Source organism: Capricornis sumatraensis, chromosome 10 (assembly GCF_032405125.1).
Source record: "Capricornis sumatraensis isolate serow.1 chromosome 10, serow.2, whole genome shotgun sequence".
Lineage (NCBI taxonomy): Eukaryota > Metazoa > Chordata > Mammalia > Artiodactyla > Bovidae > Capricornis > Capricornis sumatraensis.
The window spans coordinates 12,587,133-12,613,141 of NC_091078.1; the positions used below are offsets into that span (position 1 = coordinate 12,587,133).

At 38.8% G+C, this 26,009-nt stretch overlaps 1 protein-coding gene across 24 annotated transcripts in view; it reads left to right on the forward strand.

Moving 5' to 3' along the window:
* Positions 1–26,009, forward strand: part of KCNMA1 (potassium calcium-activated channel subfamily M alpha 1) — a 762,349-nt gene that overhangs the window by 562,630 nt on the left and 173,710 nt on the right. For all 24 annotated transcript variants that reach the window (XM_068982831.1, XM_068982832.1, XM_068982835.1 and 21 more), the window contains one exon: positions 23,801–23,910. In XM_068982831.1, coding sequence (XP_068838932.1) covers positions 23,801–23,910 — 110 coding nt within the window. The remainder of the gene's footprint in view (positions 1–23,800; positions 23,911–26,009) is intronic.

The window sequence follows — 26,009 nt, forward strand, 5'->3', positions numbered from 1 at the left end:
GATTTCCAACATGGAGATCATATCAATAAAAGGACACGAGATCCAGAAGAGCTAAACGGTGCTGAGAAGAAGAAAGGAAATTTTCTTACACTGTCTTTCCCAGGTAAAGTTTTTAATTTTGAAAGTTCGGAGGTTTTCTCCAAATGTTAGAGAGTTTCCGTATGATCCAGCCGTTCTACTGTTAAGTATCTACCCAAGAGAAATGAAACCGCATGTATTAATTTCCTCTGGCTGCTATAATAAATTACCACGAAGGTAGTTACTTACAACAGATTTTTTTTCTCTTCCTTTTCTGGAGGCCAGAAGTCTGAATTCAGTTTCTCTGGACTAAAATTGAAGTGTTTTCAGGGCATCTATGGATCTTTAAAATTAGGAGACAGGTATTCTGCTTCCAAAATATAATAGCAGGACAGCCATAACAGTTATAGGCATTCCCATTCCAATTAAAAAAATATGGGAGGAAGAAAGGAGTTACTGGCCCCAAGTACCTTCAAAATCCAACCAAACAAATTCCATTGGGTTTTTAGATCTGGGAATAATCCTCTGTGGCTTAAAATTTGCCATCAGTAATGTGATTTCTCCAAATGTGTTCTTCTTCAAAATTGCTCTGGTTATTCTAGTGCTTTTGGCTTTTCATATATATTTTAGGATCAGCTTTTCTATATCTATTAAAAAAAAACAACAACCTACTAATTTTGATTGGAATTGTGTTAATCCTATAGATAAAGTTTGGGGGAACATTAGCATTCATGAACTTCTGTTCCAATCCTTGAACATGGTGTCTCCATTTACTTAGATAATCTTTTAACTTCTTTTATCATTGTTTTGTGGTTTTCAGCAAATAGATTCTCTATATTTTTGTTAGGTTTATATGTAAATACTACATTTGGGGGGAGATATTTAAAGTGGTAGTTTAAAAACATTCAGGTTCTAGTTGTTCATTGGTGGTAAGTAGAAGTAAACATTATTTTTCTATGTTGACACTGACTCCTTCACTATATTCTACCAGTGGGCACTTCTTGCAGGATGTTGAATAGGTGGAGTGAGAGTGGACATCTTTGATTTATTCCTGCTCTTAGGGGGAAAATATTCATTGTTTTACCATTAAGTATAATATTAGTTGTAAGTGTTTTGTAGATGTTCTCCTAAGGTTGAGGAAGTTCTTTTCTATTGATAATATAATGAGAGGTTTTTCTTTGTTTTTTTTTTTGTAGATGGATTTTGAATGTTGCCAAAGGCTTTTCCTGTATCAATTGATAAATCATGTTGCTTTTCTTTACACTGTTAATATTGTGGATTACATTGTCTGATTTGAGAATTTTGAACCAGACCCTGTACATTCCAAGACAGAACCCACCTGCTCATAGTGTGATTTATTTATGTCTGTTATCTATTTCTATAGCTATATATCTACAGGTAGATATATAGATTTGATTTCCTAATATATTTATGAGCATTTTTTAATGTCTGTGTTTGTGAGTAGATATTTTTCTATAGATTTTTTATACGATCTTTGTCTGTCTTTAGTATCAGGGTAAAGTTGACTTCATAAAATAAGTTTAGAAATCTTTCCCTTCTATTTTCTATTTTCTATGTAGAAATGGTGCTTTGTTTTCTATATTTCTATTTTTCTATATTTCTATATTTCTATTTTCTATGTAGAAATGGTGGTTTGTTTTTTTTCCCTTAAATGTATAGTAGAATTCATTAGATTTATTTTACCAAAAAATTTTAAAGACTAATGTAATTAGTTAAAAATCTCTTTAGATTATTTAATCTTGGGTGAGTTGTTGCAGTTTGAACTTTCTAAAAAATAGAAATTAGTTGAACTTATCTGAGTTGTTCAATTTATGTATATAAGTTTGTAGTTTTCTGTTGTCCATCTAACGTCTTCAGGTCATTATAATAAGGTCTATAACAATGACTTCTGCTCATTCTTGATTTTTAGATTTGTCTTGTTCTTTCCTTCATTCCTCCCTTCCTTTCTTTTTTGGCACATAAATTTTGCTGATCTTTTCAAAGTTTTTGCTTGTATTATATTCTTTATTTTTCTGTTTTCTTTCTGCTTGCTTTAGGTTTATTTTACTCGTCTAACTTTTAAAGACGAAGTGTAGTTATTGATTTGAGACTTTTCTTTCTTAGTGTAAGCATTTAAGGCCATCTGTTTCAGTCTAAGAACTGCTTTAGGTACATTCCACAATTTTTGAAATGATGTATTTTCATATAGTTAAAATATTTTATAATTTCATTTGAGGCTTCTTCTTTGACCCATGGGTTATTTAAATGTTTGTTGCTTAATCACCAAGTATTTGGAGCTATTCCTCTTATATTTCTATTATTATTTATGGTCTGATTCCATTATGGTAAGAGAACCTACTTGTATGATTTTGATTCTTTTTAATTTATTAAAGTATATTTTATATGATCTATCTTGGTGAATGCAAGCTTAAAAAGAATGAATATTCTGCTATTGTTGGGTACAGTGTTCTATTAATGTTCATTTGGGCCAGTTGGCTGAAGGTGTTCAGTTCTATACCCTTGCTGATTTTATGTCTACTGAGTCTACCTATTACAATGAGATGAATGCTGAAGTCTCCAATTATAATTTTGGATTTGTTTGTTCTGTCAAATTTTGCTTTGTGAATTTTGAAACTCTACTAAGTATATATATATTTGGATTGTTGCATTTTCTTGATGAATTGAACTTTTTGTTATTATATTTTGTCTCTATATCCTTGGCAATTTTCTTTGTTCTAAAGTCCGGTAGATTTCAGATCTGATTTAATAGACCCATCCAAGATTTCTTTTTGATTAATGTTTTGATGAAGAAATATATAGGTTCTCATGATTTTTTTTGAAACAAACTACCTCTTTAAATTTTAAGTGATTTTCCTATAGCCAACTTATACTTGGATCATTTAAAAAATTACTCTGTGAATCTCTAGACCATTTATATCTAACATAGTTATAGATATGTTTGGATTATATCTAATATTCTGTTATTTGTTTTCTGTGAATTTCCTCTGTTTTAGTTCTCCTCTTTCCTCTTTATTTTCTTCTTATAAACAGTTTAGATTTCATTTTATTTGTAGTATTTTTTATTATATAACTTTATATAGTATTTAACTGATTACCCTTGGGATAATGTGCATGCTTAACTTTCCAGATCTTCTGGGATTCAGTGGTATACCAACCCATGGATCTCTTTACCCTCCCCATTTTTGTTGTAGTTGTGTTGTTGAAAACTCCATCAGACAGTGCTATAATATTTCCCATTTCAGTTGTTCTGTCTTCATTCCTGATGTTCCAACTTCCCCCTGGGAATCATTTCCATTCTGTCTTCCCTATAAATGATTTTTCTTCATCTGAGAATGTCTTTATTTCATCTTCATTCCTGAAGGATAGTTTTGGTGGACACAGAATTCTGGGTTGACTAATCTTCTCTTTCAGTTCATTTCAGTTCAATTCAGTCACTCATTCATGTCTGAGTCTTTAGTGACCCATGGACTGCAGCATGTCAGGCTTCCCTGTCAATCACCAACTCCTGGAGCTTGCTCAAACTCATGTTCATTGAGTCAGTGATGCCATCCAACTATCTCATCCTCTGTTGTCCCCTTCTCTGCCTGCCTTCAATCTTTCCCAGCATCAGAGTCTTTCCAATGAGTCAGTTCTTTGCATCAGATGGCCAAAGTATTGGAGTTTCAGTTTCAGCTTCATCATCAATCCTTCCAATGACTATTCAGAACTGATTTCCTTTAGGATGGACTGGTTTGATCTCCTTGCTGTCCAAGAGACTCTCAAGAGTCTTCTCCAACACCACAGTTCAAAAGCATCAATTAAGTGCTCAGCTTTCTTTATAGTCTAACTCTCACATCCATACATGGCTACTGGAAAAACCATAGCTTTGACTAAATGGACCTTTGTTGGCAAAGTAATGTCTCTGCTTTTCAGTGTGCTGTCTAGGTTGGTCATAACTTTTCTTCCAAGGAGCAAGCATCTTCTAATTTCATGGCTGCAGTCACCATCTGCAGTGATTTTGGAGTCCCCCCAAATAAACATTCCATTGTTTCTCCATCTATTTGCCATGAAGTGATGGGACCAGATGCCATGATCTTAGTTTTCTGAATGTTGAGTTTTAAGTCAACTTTTTCACTGTCCTCTTGCACTTTCATCAAGAGGCTGTTCAGTTCCTCTTTGCTTTCTGCCATAAGGGTGTTGTCATCTGCATATCTGAGGTTATTGGTATTTCTCCTGGTAATCTTGATTCCAGCTGAAATCAAGCTGAAATCTTTTCTTTCAGTAATTAAAATTTTTGTTTCGTTTCCTTCTTGCCTCCATTGTTTCTGGTGAGAAATCTGTAGTCATTGGAATTGTTAACCTATAAGTAATGAGTTGTTTTTCTCTGGTTACTTTCAAGATTTTCTTTTTGTATTTAGTTGTCTGTCGTCTGATTACACTGGGTTTAAGCATTATTTTTTTGGATTTATTCTGTTGGGGCTCACTGAGATTCTTGAATTTCTAGCTTCATCTTTGGCAGAGTTTGGGACATTTTCATTCATTATTTCCTCAAATATATCTTCTGCAGCATACTCTTCCTGCTCTCCTTCTGAGATTCCTATAACGCAAATGTTGGACTTTTAAATATACCACAGGGCCCTAAGCCTCTAGTCATTTTTGCAGTCTCTGGTGGCTCAGTGGCAAAGAAACTGCCTGCCGACACAGGAGATGGAGGTTTGATTGCTGGGTCAGGAAGATCCCAGGGGAAGGAGATGGCAACCCACTCTAGTATTCTCACCTGGGAAATCTCATGGACAGAGGAGCCTGGTGGGCTACGCTTCATGGGGTCACAAAGAGTTGGACATGACTTAGTGAGTAAAGCAACAATAAGTTTATTGGTTCTTTCCTTTTTCATCTCTGCAATTGAGCTTATCCAGTGAGTGTGCTAGTTGTTACACTTTCCAATTCTAAAATTTCCATATGATTCTTTCTTTTATCTTGTTTCTTTACTAAGGCTTTCTGTCTTTCAGTTCTTTAAAAAAAGTGTTCTTAGTTATTGGAAGATTTTATACTAGCTACTTTAAGGTCCTTGTTAGATAATTCTAATATTTGTGCCATATAAGCATTGGATGCAAGTTGAGACTTTTTTTATTTATTCATATGCCAAGTTTATTATTATTATTATTATATTCTGGACACTTTGCTAATTTTATCATAAAACTCTAGGTCTTGTTTATTTTTATTTTTTAAACATTTTATTTTGTATTGGAGTATAGTCAATAAACAATATTGTGATTGTTTCAGGTGAACAATAAAGGGACTGAGCCACACATATACATATTTCCATATTCCCCCAAACTCCTCTCCCATCCAAACTGCCACATAAAATAGAGCAGAGTTCCCTGTGCTATCCAGTAGGTCCTTGTTGGTTATCCATTTTATTTATTTATTTATTTATTTTACTTGGAGGCTAATTACTTTCCAATATTATAGTGGTTTTTGCCATACATTGACATGAATCAGCTATGGGTGTACATGTGTTCCCCATCATGAACCTCCCTCCCATCTCCATCCCTATCTCATCCCTCAGGGTCATCCCAGTGCATCAGCCCTGAGCACCCTGCCTCATGCATCAAACCTGGACTGGTGGCTATATCACATATGGTGATATACATGATTCAGTGCTATTCTCTCAAATCATCCCACCCTCACCTTCTCCCACAGAGTCTAAAAGTCTGTTTTTTACATCTGTGTCTCTTTTGCTGTCTTGCATATAGGGTCATCGTTACCATCTTTCTAGATTCCATATATATGTGTTAATACACTGTATTGGTGTTTTTCTTTCTGACTTACTTCACTCTGTATAATAAGGCTCCAGTTTCATTCACCTCATTAGAACCAATTCAGATGTATTCTTTTTAATGGCTGAGTAATACTCGATTGTGTATATGTACCACAGCTTTCTTATCCATTTGTCTGCCAATGGACATCTAGGTTGTTTCCATGTCATGGCTACTATAAACAGTGCTGCGATGAACGTTGGGGTACACGTATCTCTTTCAATTCTGGTTTCCTTGGTGTGTATGCCCAGCAGTGGGATTGCTGGGTTGTATGGCACTTCTATTTCCAGTATTTTAAGCACTCTCCACACTATTCTCCATAGTGGCTGTACTAGTTTGCATTCCCACCAACAGTGTAAGAGGGTTCCCATTTCTCTGCATCCTCTCTAGCATTTATTGTTTGTAGACTTTTGGATCACAGCCATTCTGACCAGCGTGAGATGGTACCTCATTGTGGTATTGATTTGCATTTCTCTGATAATGAGTGATGTTGAGCATCTTTTCATGTGTTTGTTAGCTATCTGTATGTCTTGTTTGGAGAAATGTCTGTTTAGTTCTTTGGCCCATTTTTTAATTGGGTCGTTTATTTTTCTGGAATTGAGCTGCAGGAGCTGCTTGTATATTTTTGAGATTAATTCTTTGTCAGTTGCTTCATTTGCTATTATTTTCTCCCATTCTGAAGGCTGAATTTTCACCTTGCTTATAGTTTCCTTCATTGTGCAAAAGCTTTTAAGTTTAACTAGGTACCATTTGTTTATTTTTGCTTTTATTTCCATTACTCTGGGAGGTGGGTCATAGAGAATCCTGCTGTGATTTATGTCAGAGAGTGTTTTGCCTATGTTTTCCTCTAAGAGTTTTATAGTTTCTGGTCTTACATTTAGATCTTTAATCCATTATGAGTTTATTTTTGTGTATGATATTAGAAAGCGTTCTAGTTTCATTCTTTTACAAGTGGTTGACCTGTTTTCCCAGCACCACTTGTTAAATAGCTTGTCTTTTCTCCGTTGTATATTCTTGTCTCTTTGTCAAAGATAAGGTGTCCATAGGTGCATGTATTTATCTCTGGGCTTTCTATTTTGTTCCATTGATCTATTTTTCTGTCCTTGTGCCAGTATCATACTGTCTTGATGACTGTAGCTTTGTAATATAGTCTGAAATCAGCAAGGTTGATTCCTCCAGTTCCATTCTTCTTTCTCAAGATTACTTTGGCTATTCTAGGATTTTTGTATTTCCAAACAAATTGTGAAATTATTTGTTCTAGTTCTCTGAAAAATACCATTGGTAGCTTGATAAAGAGTGCATTGAATCTATACATTGCTTTGCGTAGTATACTTATTTTCATTATATTGATTCTTCCGATCCATCAACATGGTATATTTCTCCATCTATTTGTGTCATCTTTGATTTCTTTCGTCAGTGTTTTATAGTTTTCTACATATAGGTCTTCTGTTTCTTTAGGAAGATTTATTCCTAAGTATTTTATTCTTTTCTTTGCAGTGGTGAATGAAATTGTTTCCTTAATTTCTCTTTCTATTCTCTCATTGTTAGTGTATAGGAGTGCAAAGGATTTCTGTGTGTTAATTTTATATCCTGCAGCTTTACTATATTCATTGATTAGCTCTAGTAATTTTCTGGTGGAGTCTTTAGGGTTTTCTATGTAGAGGATCATGTCATCTGAAAACAGTGAGAGTTTTACTTCTTCTTTTCCAATTTGAATTCCTTTTATTTCTTTTTCTTCTCTGATTGCTGTGGCTAAAACTTCCAAAACTATGTTGAATAGTAGTGGTGAGAGTGGGCACCCCTGTCTTGTTCCTGACTTTAGAGGAAATGCTTTCAATTTTTCACCATTGAGGATAATGTTTGCTGTGGGTTTATCATATGTGGCTTTTATTATGATGAGGTATATTCCTTTTATGCCTGCTTTCTGGAGGGTTTTTTTTTTTTATCATAAATGGATGTTGAATTTTGTCAAAGGCTTTCTCTGCATCTATGGAGATAATCATATGGTGTTTATCTTGCAATTTGTTAATGTGGTGTATCTCATTGATTGATTTGCAAATGTTGAAGAATCCTTGCATCCCTGGGATAAAGCCCACTTGGTCATGACGTATGATCCTTTTAATATGTTGTTGGATTCTGTTTGCTAGAATTTTGTTGAGGATTTTTGCATCTATGTTCATCAGTGATATTGGCCTGTAGTTTTCTTTTTTGTGCCATTTTTGTCTGGTTTTGGTATTAGGGTGATGGTGACCTCATAGAATGAGTTTGGAAGTTTACCTTCCTCTGCAATATTCTGGAAGAGTTTGAGTAGGATAGGTGTTAGCTCTTCTCTAAATTTTTGATAGAATTCATCTGTGAAGCTGTCTGGTCCTGGGCTTTTGTTGTTGGATGATTTCTGATTACAGTTTCGATTGCTATGCTTGTGATGTATCTGTTAAGATTTTCTATTTCTTCCTGGTTCAGTTTTGAAAAATTATATTTTTCTAAGAATTTGTCCATTTCTTCCAAGTTGTCCATTTTATTGGCATATAGCTGCTGATAGTACTCTCTTATGATCATTTGTATTTCTGTGTTGTCTGTTGTGATTTCTCCATTTTCATTTCTAAGTTTGTTGATTTGATTCTTTTCCCTTTTTTTCTTGACGAGTCTGGCTAATGTTTTGTCTATTTTATTTATCTTCTCAAAGAACCAGCTTTTAGCTTTGTTGATTTTTGCCATGGTCTCCTTTGTTTCTATTTCATTTATTTCTGCCCTAATTTTTATTTCTTTCCTTCTACTAACCCTGGGGTTCTTCATTTATTCTTTTTCTAGTTAACAGTAACACAGTAATAGTGAGAGACTTTAATACTCCACTCACATCTATGGATAGATCAACTAAACAGAAAATTAGCAAGGAAACACAAACTTAAATGATACAATGGACAGCTAGACCTAATTGTTATCTATAGGACATTTCACCCCAAAACAATGAATTTCACCTTTTTCTCAAGTGCACATGGAACCTTCTCCAGGATAGATCACATCCTGGGCCATAAATCTAGCCTTGGTAAATTCAAAAAAACTGAAATCATTCCAAACATCTCTTCTGATCACAATGTGATAAGATTAGATGTCAACTACAGGGGAAAAAAAAACTATTAAAAATACAAACATATGGAGGCTAAACAACACACTTCTGAATAGAAGAAATCACAGAAGAAATCAAAAAAGAAATCAAAATATGCATAGAAACAAATGAAAATGAAAACACAACCCAAAACCTATGGGATTCAGTAAAAGCAGTGCTAAGGGGAAGGTTCATAGCAATACAAGCTTACCTCAGGAAACAAGGGAAAAATCAAATAAATAACCTAACTATACACCTAAAGCAACTAGAAAAAGAAGAAATGGAGAACCCTAGGGTTAGTAGTAGGTCTTGTTTAAATCTTGCAAACACATTGATAATTTTATGGTAGCGTGTATAATTGCCCTGTTTTATTTTAGACTGCAAGTCCTGACCAAGCTATTATGGATTGTAATTCCAATATGAGTTGAGTTTTCAAAACATTGGCAGGGCTATTTGGATGTGTCCCACATCAATCTCAAGCTGGGTGATAGTTTATGCTTTGGTTTTCAAAATCTATATATACTGTGTAGGGTCAGTTTCTTCCTTGCACAGCTTAGGGTAATCCCAGGAGTCCATAACTAATTGTAAGGAGCTACTTTAAGTTCTCTTTCTGTGTGATCTCCAGGGGAATTTGAGCTTCCATGGGGTCTTCTTTTTTATCCTCTGACCAGAAAGCTGGGGCTCCTCACCTGGGCAAACCAGGGGGAGAACAAAGAGAGACTCTCTTGGGACCTCAAATCCTCAGACCAGAAAAGTTTTTCCTACCTCCTCGTATCTCCCATTGCCACTACTGCTACTGCTACCGCTGGGTGCCTAGGGGTTGGGGTCCAAGAGAAGAGAAGAAAAGAAAAAATATCCTAAGCCATGATTTTCCCCACTCTTCCTCTGAGTATTAAGAACCCTTTCTACTGGTCTTGAGTCAGAGCAAGAGCTTCTCTTGGAGCTTTCTCTTTTCATATTCTTGTCTTCATTTACAGATTTTGGTTTTCCTTGAAGTCAGGCTAGAGGATACCAGATAGTACTTCCAATTCTGGTCGTTTCTCCTAACCTGCTTACTGTTTATTTCTCAGAGTCTTCAAGTATCAGCTGTATGCACTTTTTCCAGGTCTAATAGATGCATTCAATGAAAGACACATGATGAAATGTCCTTATTCTATTTTATACAGAGCCAGAAACCCAGATATCACTTTAGGAATGATATTCTATGTTTGTCCTTTATAGCTGGACCAGGGGGAATACTGCCTCTAAGGCAGTGTCATCATTATCATCATCATATCTTTTTAGCATATTCAGCAGTCACTGTCTTTAGGGGTGAGTTTGAGGTAATCAGCCTTTTTCATCAGTGACTATGAATAACATAACCTGGCAGGCTGCATTACAATGGAATCCTATGCATTTCCTGGTAGAACAATAGGAGGTAGCTATTTCCACTTCAGACTCATTTGGCTGATTTAGAGAAACTCTGGGACACCTGTAAAATGATGCTGAGATCATTTTAGGCATCCATCTGCCATCTTGAAAAACAGCATGTAATAAAACCTTTCAACTGGGTATAATTTTTGTAGTTTTTATCATTAGCTGTCACACATATCCCATGGTAGCAAGAATGATGCAGGCCCACTGATTAGAGTTTCAGGTACAAAGAAATATGGGGGTTCTACCTCAACACTGTGCTTTGCCTATGCTAGGGGTTTGGAAGTAGATCAGGAAGTGAATGGAATTAACTGATGTTATATAAGTGAGAGATATCACTTCCTCCCTTTTCCTTTCCCTGTTGGCAGGTAGAGTATCTCTGCCTACCAGGAACTAGCATATAGCTCTATGCCCACTGACCTTGGTGTGCAGAAGCTCTTTGCTGTGATCAGTCTGCCAAGAAAAGTCTGTTTATGCCGAGCCTCCATATTTATGGCATTTCTTTTTCAGACAGTGGATTTAATCAGTTTCTTTTTTTCTCCCTAGACTGTGACAATGGGGCTTCCCAAGTGGTGTTAGTGGCAAAGAACCTGCTTGCCAATGCAGGAAATGTAAGAGACACGGGTTCAATTCCTGGGTCAGGAAGATCCCCTGGAAAAGGACATGGCAACTCACTCCAGTTTTCTTGCCTGGAGAAATCCCATGGATAAGAGGAGCCTGGTGGGCTACAGTCTAAAGGGTTGCAAAGAGTCAGACACAACTGAAGTGGCATAGCATAGCATAGACTGTGACAAAGTGAATATCATTTCTTAAGGACTTTCTATTGGTTTCTTGTTGGCGATGAGAAGTCCTTTTATTTCAATGATTGGGTATATTTTTCTTCTCCTTAAATTTAGTGAGGAAAGTACCAGAGAAAGAGGAATATTTGGGGCCTCTTTCAGAATTTGGATGAAGTATTAGACTTGATTATCCACAAATCTTGGATGGTGTCTCCCTGTCCAAGTAGATTCATGGAACATGCTGTTGTTCAAGTGTGCCCCCGCATCCTCACCCTGCCTGCTCTCCCTCACTCACGGAATGTGAACAGAATTGTGAAGTGGTGTGGTGGGCAGAGGCCTAGGTTAGAGGGAGTGGCTGTAAGTCTTTGATTTAGAACATGATTTGTTGTAAGACCTTGCACTACTTGCTTAAGCTTTCTGGGCTTCATACTACCCACTGTAAGAAGTGGAAGAGCCTAACAGACTGTTGAAAAATTACCAATATATGATGGGACTCACCCTCTTTATCCTTCTTAAGGTGGTATGGTTTGGGTTTGCAATGAGACCTAATACTGGATTAGGATTGGGCCACTGGTGGGAGAATACAGAGGGGTGAACTTTATCTAAAACTATCCCCTAGGGTGGTGTCAAGGCAGCCCGCCCTAGATTCCTTATGATTTGCCTGAATGCATTTTCTAGGACTGCAGCATTATTCATTAGCCTAAGTGACACTGGGTCCTTTAAATCCCTCAGTTCTCTGACAAAACCCACCCCTGCCCCAAAGCTAGAAGCTTTTATCTGCATATACAGGTGAAACCTGTGTGTGCCTGTCTGGCTTCTCCCAGGTATCTCAGTGAATGGAGATTTGCTGACAGTTCTTTCCCATATGTAATGAAATTCCAACTAGCAAGAGCAGCCCTGCCCAGGACAGAGCCCTGCAGTGGCAGTTTCTGGAAGAACACCTATATGCTGGGCTGTGTCACCTATGGAGAAATCTGAGAGTATAGCAACCTCCTGGGTCCTGCCTGGAGTATTGATATATACTATAGACAGCATATTAAAAAGCAGAGACATTACTTTGCCAACAAAGGTCCATCTAGTCAAGGCTATGTTTTTTCCAGTAATCATGAATGGATGTGAGAATTGGACTATAAAGAAAGCTGAGCACCGAAGAATTGATACTTTTGAACTGTGGTGTTGGAGAAGATTCTTGAGAGTCCTTTGGACTGCAAGGAGATCCAACCAGTCCATCCTAAAGGAAATCAGTCCTGAATGTTCATTGGAAGGACTGATGTTGAAGCTGAAACTCCAATACTTTGGCCACCTCATGCAAAGAGCTGACTCATTTGAAAAGACCCTGATGCTGGGAAAGATTGAAGGCAGGCAGAGAAGGGGACGACAGAGGATGAGATGGTTGGATGGCATCACCAACTCAATGGACATGAGTTTGAGTAAACTCTGGGAGTTGGTGATGGACCAGGAGGCCTGGTGGGCTGCAGTCAATGGGATCACAAAGAGTCAGACATGACTGAGAAATTGAACTGAACTGATGGACTTGAACTTGCTCATGGACCAATGAGCATAGGGACAGACCTCTCCCTGACCAAAAAAAATCATCACAAGTCTTCTTTTTCTTCTCATCTTATACCAACTAGATGACATCATCCTGGAAATTTTCTGGGAATACTGAACTATAACAAGAGTAGAATCTAGTGAGTCTCTATGTAGAGGGATGTGGGCAGAAGTCAAGCCCAGAAACCAGAAGTAGCTAATCCAGTCAACTCATCAGGGTCTTTTTGTCTCAGGGGTCCTTTCAGGAGACTAGACTGGGTCTTTCTATATCAGATTACATATGAACTTTCTGATCACATACGACCTTTCTCCCATTTGGGGAGACAGTCAGTTCTTCCAAATGCCTAATGTCTCCCTTTTCATCCTATCTATTCAGAGTGAACCCGGGAAGGGGAGGAGGAAGGAGGACCTCCAGGGAACACTGCTATCTTTAGGGGATATACTCAAGGTACTTAGTTTTTCTCCTCAATCCAGAGGATCATTGGATGATTAGTGATGTTCCAGGTTTTTTTCCCGGCAGCTAAGCCATGAATCAGTGGCCCTGCATCTAACTAGCTATGTTCCTCTGTGTGAGTGATAGAGATTTCCTCATAATCACCATCACCGGCATCATCAGTAGCATCAGCATCATCACGATCACCAACATCATTACCATCACGAACATTCATTATTTATAATGCTAGAACATTGATAGAACATCTACAGGGTATATGTCCAATAAGTGCCATCTTTTAATATGATTAAAACACCAGAGTACCTATCACATAGGAACCACTCAGCAAACATTAGCTATTTGTCAGGTACTAAGCAGAAGGCAATGGCACCCCACTCCAGTACTCTTTCCTGGAAAATCCCATGGATGGAGGAGCCTGGTAGGCTGCAGTCCATGCTAAGGGTCAGACATGACTGAGCGACTTCACTTTCACTTTTCACGTTCATGCATTGGAGAAGGAAATGGCAACCCACTCCAGTGTTCTTGCCTGGAGAATCCCAGGGACGGGGGAGCCTGGTGGGCTGCCATCTATGGGGTCACACAGAGTCGGACATGACTGAAGTGACTTAGCAGCACGTTTGTGCTTTACAGGGATCACTCCATTCCATCTGTCTCCCTAAGAAGTAAATACTGTTGTTGTTCTTATTTTTCAGGTGAGGGGATCGAGGCTAGGAAAGGTTGTACACTTTGGCCTGGGGCATTCAGTGAGATGGGATTTGAACTCAGAGGCTGCATGTGCTTCGTACTTCCTGCCTTGCTACTGCACTCAGGATCAGGGCTCCTCTTAAAAAGAAACTGCTAAGCCCAGCTAAACACCTAAGCAATTTTATAAGCTGTCCACCTTCAATCTCTGAACCAAATGTCTTTTTGATGAGGCCCAAAATCCACTCTAGGAAGCCACAGAGGGGAATTTCTGAAGTCATTTTAACTTCCTGTGAAAATATTCTCTAGCTGGCAAGAGATTTTCTAGATAACAATGAATACACAATAAAGCGGGTGCCTCTGCCCTGGATACCTGGCTCACAAATAACCCATTTGGCTTCCCAATCATCCTGATACCTAAAACTAGCAGAATTTATGCTTGTGGCTTGAATGGCTCTGTTCAGCCAGAAAGCCAAAGTTTATGGCTGAAACCCTTTGCTCTGAAATGAAATCTAGTCTCTTTGGCCCGACTTTATTAGGCCATATTGTACAACGATAGGAGATATAAGTATCCAGAATCTGCTGTCACTAAAACAGGACTGAGTTGGCAAGCATTTTTATTCTCACACTCAACACTGTCCTAAAATGGAAAAGTTAAATAAAAATTAGGGATACAAATTAGAGCCATTTTCTGAAAGTGTCATTTTAATTGAATTAAATATAGCCATGTCATTGTTCCCTCTTTACACAGCCCACATTGAAATGGAGACTGAGCTATCATTGGGGTCCCTGGATCAATGGAGAGAGACTAAGTAGATAAATCTGGATTCCTGAAATATTGTTTAGACTAATGACCACAACAACCAAAACACTGGGATACCCATCTTGTGTTTAATTATCCATGAGCTTTCACTGTAACTGGCTCCAGTATTTAGTGATACTTGTAGAAAGCATCCTTTTTCATCTCTTACTCAAATCTGCTAGGCCATGATTGATTCCCTGGTCCTCAAAGGCATGATGGGGAATACTTGTTCCCTGTTCTTCACTCTCTTTGGGAGTACCTCTGCTACTCCAAGTATGGTCCATGTTTGGGGAGTATCGATGTTATCTGTGAGCTTGTTATACATGCAGGCTCTTAGACCTTACTCTAGGACTACAGACAACACATTTTCATCAGAGTGTGGGAAGCACTGGATTCACAGTCTTAAATGTGCACACTGGTAAGAAATTATCCTGTATTAACATCAGTGAATTCAGTGAGATTCTCCCCAAACTGTCTAAAATACTGAAGATTTTCTAAAAGCATAGGTAATTCTCCAGTGATTTGTCTCATCAGAAGCAACCTTATGATTCCTGTGCTGATTCAAGTGCTTCTCTAACTCCTTCCTTTTCTCCCAGTTCTTAATTAATTAGTTAGTTAATTAATAGCCAACAGTTGTTTTTGGTCTCAGTTTTAGGAGCAATGGGCTTGCCAAGTACAGCCTTTGCTGGACTCTATTTCCTGCTGAATTCTTATTTGATCCTACATTGAAATTCAGAGAGTAAAATAAGAAGACCGAGGGCTGGATCACTTGGGAAAGAGAGCATAGTCATGGACAGAGCAAAGGGGGCTCCTTTTTGCAGGCAGGGTGGTGGGACTGTAGCTAGTAAGAACAAGAACTTCTATGAGATTGGTGGCAAATACACCAGTTCCTGAGAGTCCTTCCTTTCATATTCAAGTCTCTAAGGTATTGGATCTAAAATTTAGAAAATCATAAACCACTTACTAAGTAGCCCAAGATGTTCTGTGATGACAAAATTTCCCCAAAAATGTATTGCTCAGTAAGTTCTGGGAACTTTAAAAATCACCCAATTATACACATTGCCTATGACATACCAAGAATGTAGAATTTTTCAGCATTCAGAGGCACAAATTGGTTTCTTTTATGGTTACACTAAATGTTATGAAGTTATCAGTACTGACTTGTGATTGGATGCCTAGAAAAATTAGATTTCTTTGTCTCTCTTTCTCCAGTTTTGTGTTGCTCAGTTCAATTAGACAAATATTAATTAAGCACTTCTTACAAGCACCTGATAGGGTAGTATGCTGCTTGTTCTAGAAGATACAAAGTTGAATGCATTAGCCAGGAGCTTGTGTTTCAAATTCCACTTTATTATAGTTCTTGCCAGTCATTAGAAGTCTCAGATGCTGTGATGGTAGCTAACTATAACTAATGGGTACTGAGTGCTTCCTGCGAGCCAGGGAGTGTTCTAAGCATTCTTTATCCATCAACTTATTTAGCCCTCCCAAGCTCCCCAGAGGTGGGCATGACTGTGTTCCTATTAAGGCAGGACAGAGCACATCAAATTGGGGAACCCAGAGAAGACCATACAGGTGAGGTGGCATATGATGGGAATTTCACAATAAGAGTTGGATTCTGACCGTAGAATCAGGGCAACAAAGTGGTGGGCAGATGAGGGAGAGAGAATATTAAGAATAGCATCCTGGTCTCCACCAGTTCCTCCTTAAAATAAACGATTCTGTAACTAAGTATCACGTTTCCTGCTATGGAGATTTAAAACTCACTTTGCATTGCACTAAGAAAAGTCCCAGTTTGGCTTTGTGAAATCCACTGCTTCCCAAATGTATTTCATCATCCATTCAACAAATATTGAGCTACTGCTGTGTTCCATTCACTGTTCGAGGCACAAGATGAATTTTTCTGCCTTTAAAAAAACCTACATTTTGGTGGTGACTAACAGGACTCCCCGTTCACTCTCTTGTGTCCAAGGTGACACTTGTCAGCAAGTTCTGTTGAGTTTACTTTGGGGAAATCTTGGTTGGGAATAAACCCGCTTTACTGGAATCTGGGGAAAATTGTGAGAAGTAAGGTTTGTAAGATAGAGTGGGACCAGTGTAACTGCAAATGCAGTCTGTGGATGGGTGCTGTGAACTGTTTGCCTCTAGGAAGAGTCAAGTACAGGAAATGAGAGGAAGTGCTTAAGAACTTCTAAGTTCCTAAATCTTTGACAAATTCATTTTATATTGGTTGAATCTAATGATAAAAGTTTTGGACTTGTACTTTGCATCTCTTGTCTATTCTTTTTTTTTTAGAAATTCATTTCTGTTAGATTTTTGCAGAACTTTGAGTCTGCCAAACAATGAATATTAGAAATACAAATAAAACCCAGTCTCTTACCCCAAATGGGTTGAGAGGCTGTTCTGGAAAACCCTGCCTGCCAGGGGCTGGATTACTCTTCTGAGGATTGCTTGGCAGGTGTCTGCTTGAGAACACTCACTTGCTGCTTGCGCTACCCAGATGAAAATTATTTTTAGTAGTATTTTAAGAGCCTTATTATTTGAAGTACAAATGAGAATGTTCTTAACTATTATCAAGATTGCAAAACCAAGTTCTATTTGGACAGATAGTGAATAGGCCCATCTTTAAAAAGGTCTGACATCACTTAAGCATAAATACCTTTTCTGCATTGAAGAGGAAAAGAAGGAAAGGGTAGATAAACCTACATATTGAAAAAATTACTAGTTTCCTGCCACATAGGTGATATTTTCTGAAATTATAAGTAGTAATTTTTTTTTTAAGTTCTCATATCACTCTTTCTGCTAACCCTTCCTTTAACTGCAGTTCCTCTGGCATTCTTTGTGTTTTCAGAAATAACCTGAACTGGAGTAACATGGGAGGGGGCGTGGAGGTGGGAAATGCCCTGTATTTTGTGGTCTGTTAACCTCTCTCTGCACACTTCACGTGGACTGATTTTTTTTTTTTTTCCATAATGCCTGATGGAAGAAATCTCATTTGATAGTCTGCAGTCCACTAGTCTGGGAATAAGAGATTTGGCTCAAGTCCACCCCAAAATTTATCTTTGGAGTTGTTTATTTATTCGTTCAATGCTGAAGGAACCAATTATCTGGCATTCCATCAAATCCCAAATAATGTATTTTAATTGACATTATACCGAAGCCTTTGGACAATCTGAGATCCTTTGGTCCTATCCTCTCATTCTGGAAAATGCAATCTGAAATAGGCCATAATGGTGGAATGCCAAATCATTATGGGGTCCCTGAAATCCAATGCCATTCTAGGAAGGGCAGCCGGCCTGAGTCCACATCCAAGAAGTACAGCATTGATATGCAATTTGGCACAGAGGAGAGATATATTCTGAAAAGGTGCAAATCACCATTGGTTTCCCATCTCTTCTGCTTCTTTCCTGTCATTTCAACTGTATCACATGTTTCTTCCACCCCTAGAAAGCTGTGCAGGGAGGCATTCTCTGTTCTGGCACCCATGAGGACCTGAGCTGCTGCTACTGCTGCTAAGCCGCTTCAGTCATGTCTGACTCTGTGCGACCCCATAGACAGCAGCCCACCAGGCTTCCCCGTCCCTGGGATTCTCCAGGCAAGAACACTGGAGTGGGTTGCCATTGCCTCCTCCGAATAACCAGCCTAGAGCCTACCAATGCTGATCCCATTTTTTTTTTAAATTGTAATTAAGAGCTTGACACATTCTGTGGGGGTTCCCTCTTTTTTGTGGGAATAAATATGTTTTGTGGGATTAAAGATACATTGGCCAGTTCCTATCTCAGCGCTGTGTTTTATACTGTCACATTACAAAGGACAGAGATAAAGTGTAATTTATATGCACAAATATTCAGATGCAGTTAATTTTAATTAAAGACTTATGATTGAAAGCTGTGCATCTTTTAAAGGAAAAATACTGAGAATTTGGATAGGTTTAAAAAAAATCATAAATGTAATAAATACCTGCTATTACAATAGCTTTCTTCTCTCAATTTTAGGTGACGCTGGTGTGTTTGTTATGATTCACCTCTTCTTATTGCAGCTATTAACATAATGGTCATTGGTTTTTATAATTTCCTCTTAGTTCGTTATTTTTGATGTGCACAACATAACATATATTTGGATTAAAACAATGTACTTGTTTTCAATTAAATAAGGATTGAGGTATGATAGTCTTTGGAATCATTTACATGACTCTGGAGATAGGGACAGACTTTTGCAAAATTATTTAGCTGTAATCAACATGGTTATTCAGACTCTTCACTGGAAACAGAAATCACAGGGATCATAACATACCCCAGCTGGGAAGGTTGATTTTTCACATTCACTGGGTTGTTAGCATTAGAGAAACACAGTTTCACTCTAATCAGAGAAAGCATAAAATATAAAAGGTGCCATTACTGACCCATCATTAGTAACACATGCAGAATCTGGGATCAAGAAGGTGTTACTTCCCCCAGAGCCAAGGCTGATGTTTCCAGTTGGATGGTACCTTTGATGATGGAGCCATCAGCGCACGGATTGGTGTACGACCATTTACTTAAGGGATTGAACTAGGCTGGTTGAAAAACTGGATAATGAAGGGCAGATAAATAAGACCATGAGAAGTGTGGACGAGCGAGCCCCACGGCTCGATTCTCTTTTCTCACTGAAGATCTGTGAGTATTTGATGAATAAGGACCCAGAGCACATCACCTGCTCAGCTTTGCTAGGTGCTCTTCTAAAGCAGCAGGAGTTTGATGTGACAGCCAAAGGAGAAATTGCTGCCTCAGGAAATGCTTCGCCTTTGACTGATTGCTGAATGGCTGGCAAATTAATTTTGGCACCTTTACCTAAGTCATTTTGCTCCCATTCCTCCATTTCTCTGCTGGAAAGTATGTATTCACATTACAGTTAAAAATATGTTGACAACACAAATGTGGAGAACAGCATGTACTATTTCAGGAAAGAAGTTGTAGTCTGGGATGGTTCTATTTTATAGAATAGAAATGATGTCGTCATGCTCTGAGAGGAGGCCTGAACTCTCCTTTCAGCTCAACTGAAAATCAGTAATACTTCTCACTGACTTCTGACAAAGTCAGGGGCTCCAGGGTTTAAGATATAGAGTGCTTGAGGAGCTTCTGTTCTGGTATTTTCCTCTTAGGTTATATTTAGCAAACCCTCTAAGTCCACCAAAATCCTAGTACCATTGCTTCCTTATACATTTACCTCTTCAGTCTCTAGCAAGAGATAATTTGGGGGTTGGTTAATAGCATGAACTCTGAATCCTGTTTATACCACTCATTGGCTTTGTGACCTTTCGTGGGTTACTTCTCTGTGCCTCCGTTTTATCATCTGTTAAAGGGACTCATGATGACAGTAACTCACTGTACTCTCTCTAGATCTCTTTGTTCACTGTCATTGAACAGTGCCAAGTTTTAAACTCAATGTATCTCACACTAATTTTTCCTTTTCTAATAATATACCATATTACTGCTGACAAAAGTAAAAGGAACGTGGACTTTTGCTTTGGCTCTTTTCAAAGTAAGTGAAAGGTGCCATGCTTGAGGATTACAAAAGTAAACTTTGATACGATGGGGTAACTGAAGCCCTTGCCTCGGGGTTAAGATTGATGTTCTGTTGTCTCAGTTGTGACATGTTCCAGTGTCATAAGGCTGGGTGCTGGCTCCCTGACTCTCCTGATGTGATTGGCCTGTTCCTGTCATTGTTCTGTCACAACTTGTCATTCTTGCCCTTAAGGATTAAAAGGTGTAAGTGTTTATTATTATTACTGATTCTTCTTATGTTATAGTATCATCTTGTAAATTAATTGTGGTCGAATACATACAGCATAAAATTTAGCATTTTACCATTTAACCATTTTCAGTGGGGTTTTCTTTTTTGTGGGAACATTTATTAGAACCTGAAAAAACTTGTTATCAGTAAGGAGACTGTGTTAAAGATACAGAAATCTGAAAGGGTTATGACAATAACATTAAACTCCTCAGCTTTTAGACTGTCCATTCAATGCTGCTCCATCTTACACTGTAAATACCATCTGGGAATCTGCACATGTCTGTCAGTTCAGTCAGTTCAGTCGCTCAGTCATGTCCAGCTCTTTGTGACCGTATGGACTGCAGCACGCCAGGCTTCCCTGTCCATCACCAACTCCCAGAGCTTACTCAAACTCATGTCCATAGGGTCAGTGATGCCATCCAACCATCTCATCCTCAGTTGCCCCTTCTGGAGTGGGTTGCCATGCCCCCCTCCAGGGAATCTTCCTGACCCAGGGACTGAACACAAGTCCTCCTGCGTTTCCTGCACTGCAGGCAGCTTCTAGGTATATGTTGTGCTTTTTCTGGCAAATAGAAAAGTATGCCAGTTTAAATAAAATTCAATCAGTAACTGGAACAACTCTTAAGACACAGAATATGCTCAATAAATATTTGCTGAAAGGATGAATCAATGAAAAAAATGTATGCTAAGTTTAAAAAAACAGTAATAGTGATACTGTACAAAGAATTTGTTTCTACTTAAATTTAAGAATTTTAATGATGAACCTACAATAAAATTTGGTCTCAAGGGTAGTTCCATTAGGCCATAAAAGCATGAAAATAGTGATCATAACCAAAAGAGCCAAATTAAAACCATATTAATTTAGGAATAGTGTCAGTAATGAATAATAATTAAGATAAAGTTTCATATTTTCATTATTTTAAAAAATCAAGTAGAATATTTAAATTAGCAACATAAGCAATATATTATAAAAGGAATATCCCTGCTAAAAGAATAAGCTGAATTCTACTTCAAGAAAACTATTTGCCCATGAAATTCAACTGTAAGGATTTATAACTGGCAATCTATCAGGTAGTATCCTATTTACCAATAAAAATTATGATAATATAGTGTCCCAAATATTATATATTTCAAACTATTTATTAATGCAGAGTAAGCTTTCTTCAGATTAGTTAGCACTGATGACCTTTGCTTATGAAGTCAAGAATATGTTTTTGAAAAAATAAATTGAAGTCTTGTGAATGGGAGAGATTAAAAAGTTTGTGCTTAGCTAAACACATAGCAGTTAATTTTAAGTAAATCATACAATTTAGCAATAGAAAAGGTTGAATCCTTTCTTTTTTTTAAAAGACCCCACTTTAGGGAAGACTAATGTGTAGATGAATAAACATACCCAGCAATACTGCGCAGTACATGTCTAATGTGTGAGAGTAGGTTAGAAGCAGCTCAAACCAATGGGGTTAACCCACACGATTTAATCACCCAGCCCGAGCACAAAGCAGACAAATAGCGGAGAAGCAGGGAGCAGTCCATTTATTTCTAGATGATTCCTCGCTTTTGTATTTCACAGTGTCACCAAGTAGATAGTAGGTGTGCATTTCCTACTGTTTCCAAGTCTCTTATATCTCCCCCAGTTCACTGATTATTGAGCCGTAAGCAAGATACATTTCATGCATTACCAGTGCAGGACATTATTAAGAGTCACTTCCCTGATTGGCTGGGAAGCTCTCTTTCTTCCTTCCCCTAATGTAACCTCCATTGGAAGTGAACTTAGGAGGTGGCAGCTTACAGATACCCAGGAACCACACAGACTGCTTGTTTTCCTGGCGTGGGAATTCATGACATCCCCAAGGTCCCAGAGGGGCTCAGTGTTCTTGTTGCTCTTCACTTTATATAGTTTTAAATGGTTGACACCATGGTAAATCCCTTCCAGAAATGCCTAGCATGAAGAGGGCCGTTGGGAAAACCAGTTGAACTTGATTAATTATGGAAAAGAGACATTTAAATGAAGTTGGGATTGAGACCTTTCTGAAACTACATTTAACTTTTAGTGATATTCAAGTTAGGGTTGGAAAAATTTACTTTTTCCCCAAAGCAAAAATAGATACATTGTTTTGTGTTATACATAATGCTTATTGAAAAAGCCTTCAGACTATACAGAAATCTATATATTTCTGTATTTCATAGTCATTCTATGTCTCAAAGATAACAACTGTTACTGTTTTGGTATAGAGCTTTCTGTATTTTTCTATGGCTTTACAAACATTTAGTTAATTATAGGATATTTTAAAAATAGAATCAGACTATATATGCTATTTAGTAATGTGTCTTTTAATGTAATTTTCTCTATGAAGAAACTTTCATCATAATTTTTAATTGCTTTCCTGTATCCAATGGTATAAACTTACCATTTGTGGTTTCTGATTTTTCACAGATAGAAGGATATTCTTATACATATGTATGTGTATACTTATGTACTTTTTTTTGCTATGAATACTTAAATTGGAATTGTGTAAAAAGAGTATTACGCTCCAAAATCACTGCAGATGATGACCACAGCCGTGAAATTAAAAGATGCTTGCTCCTTGGAAGGAAAGCTATGACAAACCTAGACAGTGTATTAAAAGATAGAGATATCACTTTACCAACAAAGGTCCATATAGTCAAAGCTATGGTTTTTCCAGTAGTCAAGTATGGATGTGAGAGTTGGACCATAAAGAAGGCTGAGTGCCAAAGAACTGATGCTTTTGAATTGTGGTGCTGGAGAAGATTCTTGAGAGTCCCTTGGACTGCAAGGAGATCAAACCGGTCAGTCCTAAAGGAAGTCAACCCTGAATATTCATTGGAAGGACTAATGCTGAAGCTTCAGTACTTTTGCCACCTAATGTAAAGAGCTGACTCACTGGAAACGACCCTGATGCTGGGAAAGATTGAGGGCAGAAGGAGAAGTGGGCAACAGAGGATAAAATGGTTGGATGGCATTGCCGACTCAGTGGACCTGAGTTTGAGCAAACTCCAGGAGAAAGTGAAAAACAGGGAAGCTTGGAGTGCTGCAGTTCATGAGGTCGCAAGAGTTGGACGTGACTTAGTGACTAAACAATAACAAAAAAGAGTATGCACTTTTGTAAATTTTGGTAACAATTAAAAATTGCTCTCAAAAAAGTGTACCAATTGTGGTGAGTGCCCATGCCTCCACATTCTTAGAAATCATACTGGAAGATGTGGTGCTCTAGAGTGGATAGCTAGTCTATGGAAAGCGTCACGTGGCCCTTTGGTTGTGTTCCTGGTTGTCGAAGTGAGTCACCATTGCCCAACCAATTCATTTGTTTGCCAGATGGGACAACCTGGTTTCCTTTGTACAGTCTATTATCCTATCTTAAACCCTTCTCCTATGTTCTTCTCCCTTAGATTGAGGAAGACACATGGCAGAAATACTACTTGGAAGGAGTCTCAAATGAAATGTACACAGAATATCTCTCCAGTGCCTTCGTGGGTCTGTCCTTCCCTACTGTTTGTGAGTAAGTGACCATTAACCATATGCTCTTTGGCTTTCACGAACATTCATTGCGTCCCTTGCAGGAAAAATATCTCACCTATAGCCAGCACAGTGTGGGCATTGACAATTACTAGTGTCCTGTGCTCAGCCTTCTGCAACGAAGGGGAAAGTTGGTCTTTATATGGCCCCTGCTTTGGGGGTTTCTGCTGACTTTCCTCCCCTCCACCCAGTTCTGAGAATCTTAGGCTTGGATCCTTCATATGCACTAAATTATAAACTGCAGTTTTCCCTGCATGTCTTGAATTATGCCCCTGTGATATAGACACTTATATGAAGGGTGGCATGAACCAGTGCTTCTGATTTTACCAGGGCAAGACCAAGTCATGCTAGCCCCTTGATGAAAGAAATTTTAATTTCTTTCAATCAAGTCAGATCATAAAGACGTTAGAGAAGCTGCTGGTCAAAGTGCTCTCAGTATTTGCTGAGGGAAGGTGGAGCCAAATGTATGCAAAGAGGCTTTTAATAGTCCTGAGCAATTTAGCCCCAAGATGGACATCTGCCACATTATAACAATAAAAAGCCTCAGTGTCTCCTTCTACTGGCTCTACAGGAGGGATCTGAGCAAGGGGTAGCCCTAGCCTGCATGACCCCTTAAGGTAGAACAGGTGATCATTTAAGGGCTGTGATGTCAGGAGCTCCAGGTGTCCCAGACCTCAAGAAGCTTTCACCAGGACAATGGCTCAGATTCCCCACCTGAAAGCTCAGATGTTGGACAGAATTCAAACAGATGCTTTGTCCCCATGAAAACACAGACTGGGAATGCTGCAACATGCAGCCCCATCCATTGACACTGTAGCAAAGACTTTAGTAAACTCAGTCTCGCTGGTAAAAACTGTGACAAAACAGGAAAATCTGGGAACTCATTGGGCTGAGGAAGAAGAGATTCCTTTGTGTTGTCTGCATGCCTGCAAACCAAAGCCACCTTCTCGAAAAGACGACCTGAGGACAGTCCTGGGGACTCGGGCTCCTCACAGCTTTCTGTTCTCTGCACGGCAGAGAGGGGCCAGAGCACCCAGTAGCTTGGTGTTTACCTGTCAGTGGCTTCCATCAGTGAGCACAGCAGGTGCACCCTGCCTGTCCCCGGGCCCAGACCCTGAGCAATCCAAAATCGTTTGACTGTTTACTGAGATTTCTCACCCTGTCTCAATGCGGAAGTTTAAATGCTAAATGGACTGGAAAAGCGAATAGGTAATTGATTCCGAAGGAGTTATTTTCTGAAAATGGATGCCCTATTGTAACTCCCATGTGTTCCTTTCCTTGAGAGCTATTTCTCAGTCCGCCGTAGAAAGGAGTTAACCATTCAGAGGCACTGGGTTCTGGAGCCCTGAGGTGGTCCCAGGGGGTTTTCTCTACCTTGGAACATGGACTGCCTAGGATAGAAAGCCCAGGAGGATTCAGGACTTGTATTAGAAACTGGTTCTATGAAAAGGCAGTTGAAGCCTCCTATGTCTAATGTAAGGGTGGTCTGAGCGCACAGCAGACCTGCCAGGGCCTGGAGTCCCCTGTGGCACTGGGGACCTGACGGGGGACTATGCGAAGCCGCTTCTTTGGCTCTTGAGCCTCCCTGACTTGACTGGTGTCACCCTGAGTGCTCCCTTGGGAGTCCATTCATCTGTGTCCCCCAACGCCGCCCCCCTCCCCAGCCCCCTGCTTTTCGACTGCTTCTCATTTTTGCTTCTGGGAACTGAGGCAGTTCATTTTAACAGTGTTAACCTGGGGGGTTAAGAGTGCTCTGTCTGGAAGTTCCAGCTGGGGTATCTCTGGGGTCAGCTTGACTCACATGTTTGTCCTACACAGTGTTTACTTTCTTCAAACTTGGTCTCCAGTGTTTCAAAGAAATGGGTTTTCACATAAAAGATAGATTAACAACCTCTTCTGAGAATTTGATAAACCAACATGGGACCTGCATTTCTACGGAGGCCTAAGAAACTCCAGTTCACTGTAAGGAGGGGTTTAGTGAAGGATCATCCCCTCCCTGATGTCTTAAACTGGCCAAATTTGCATTTACATTGGGGCCTGGCCTCCTCCGTGGGTGAGCTAGCCCACTCTGACATAGTGGGT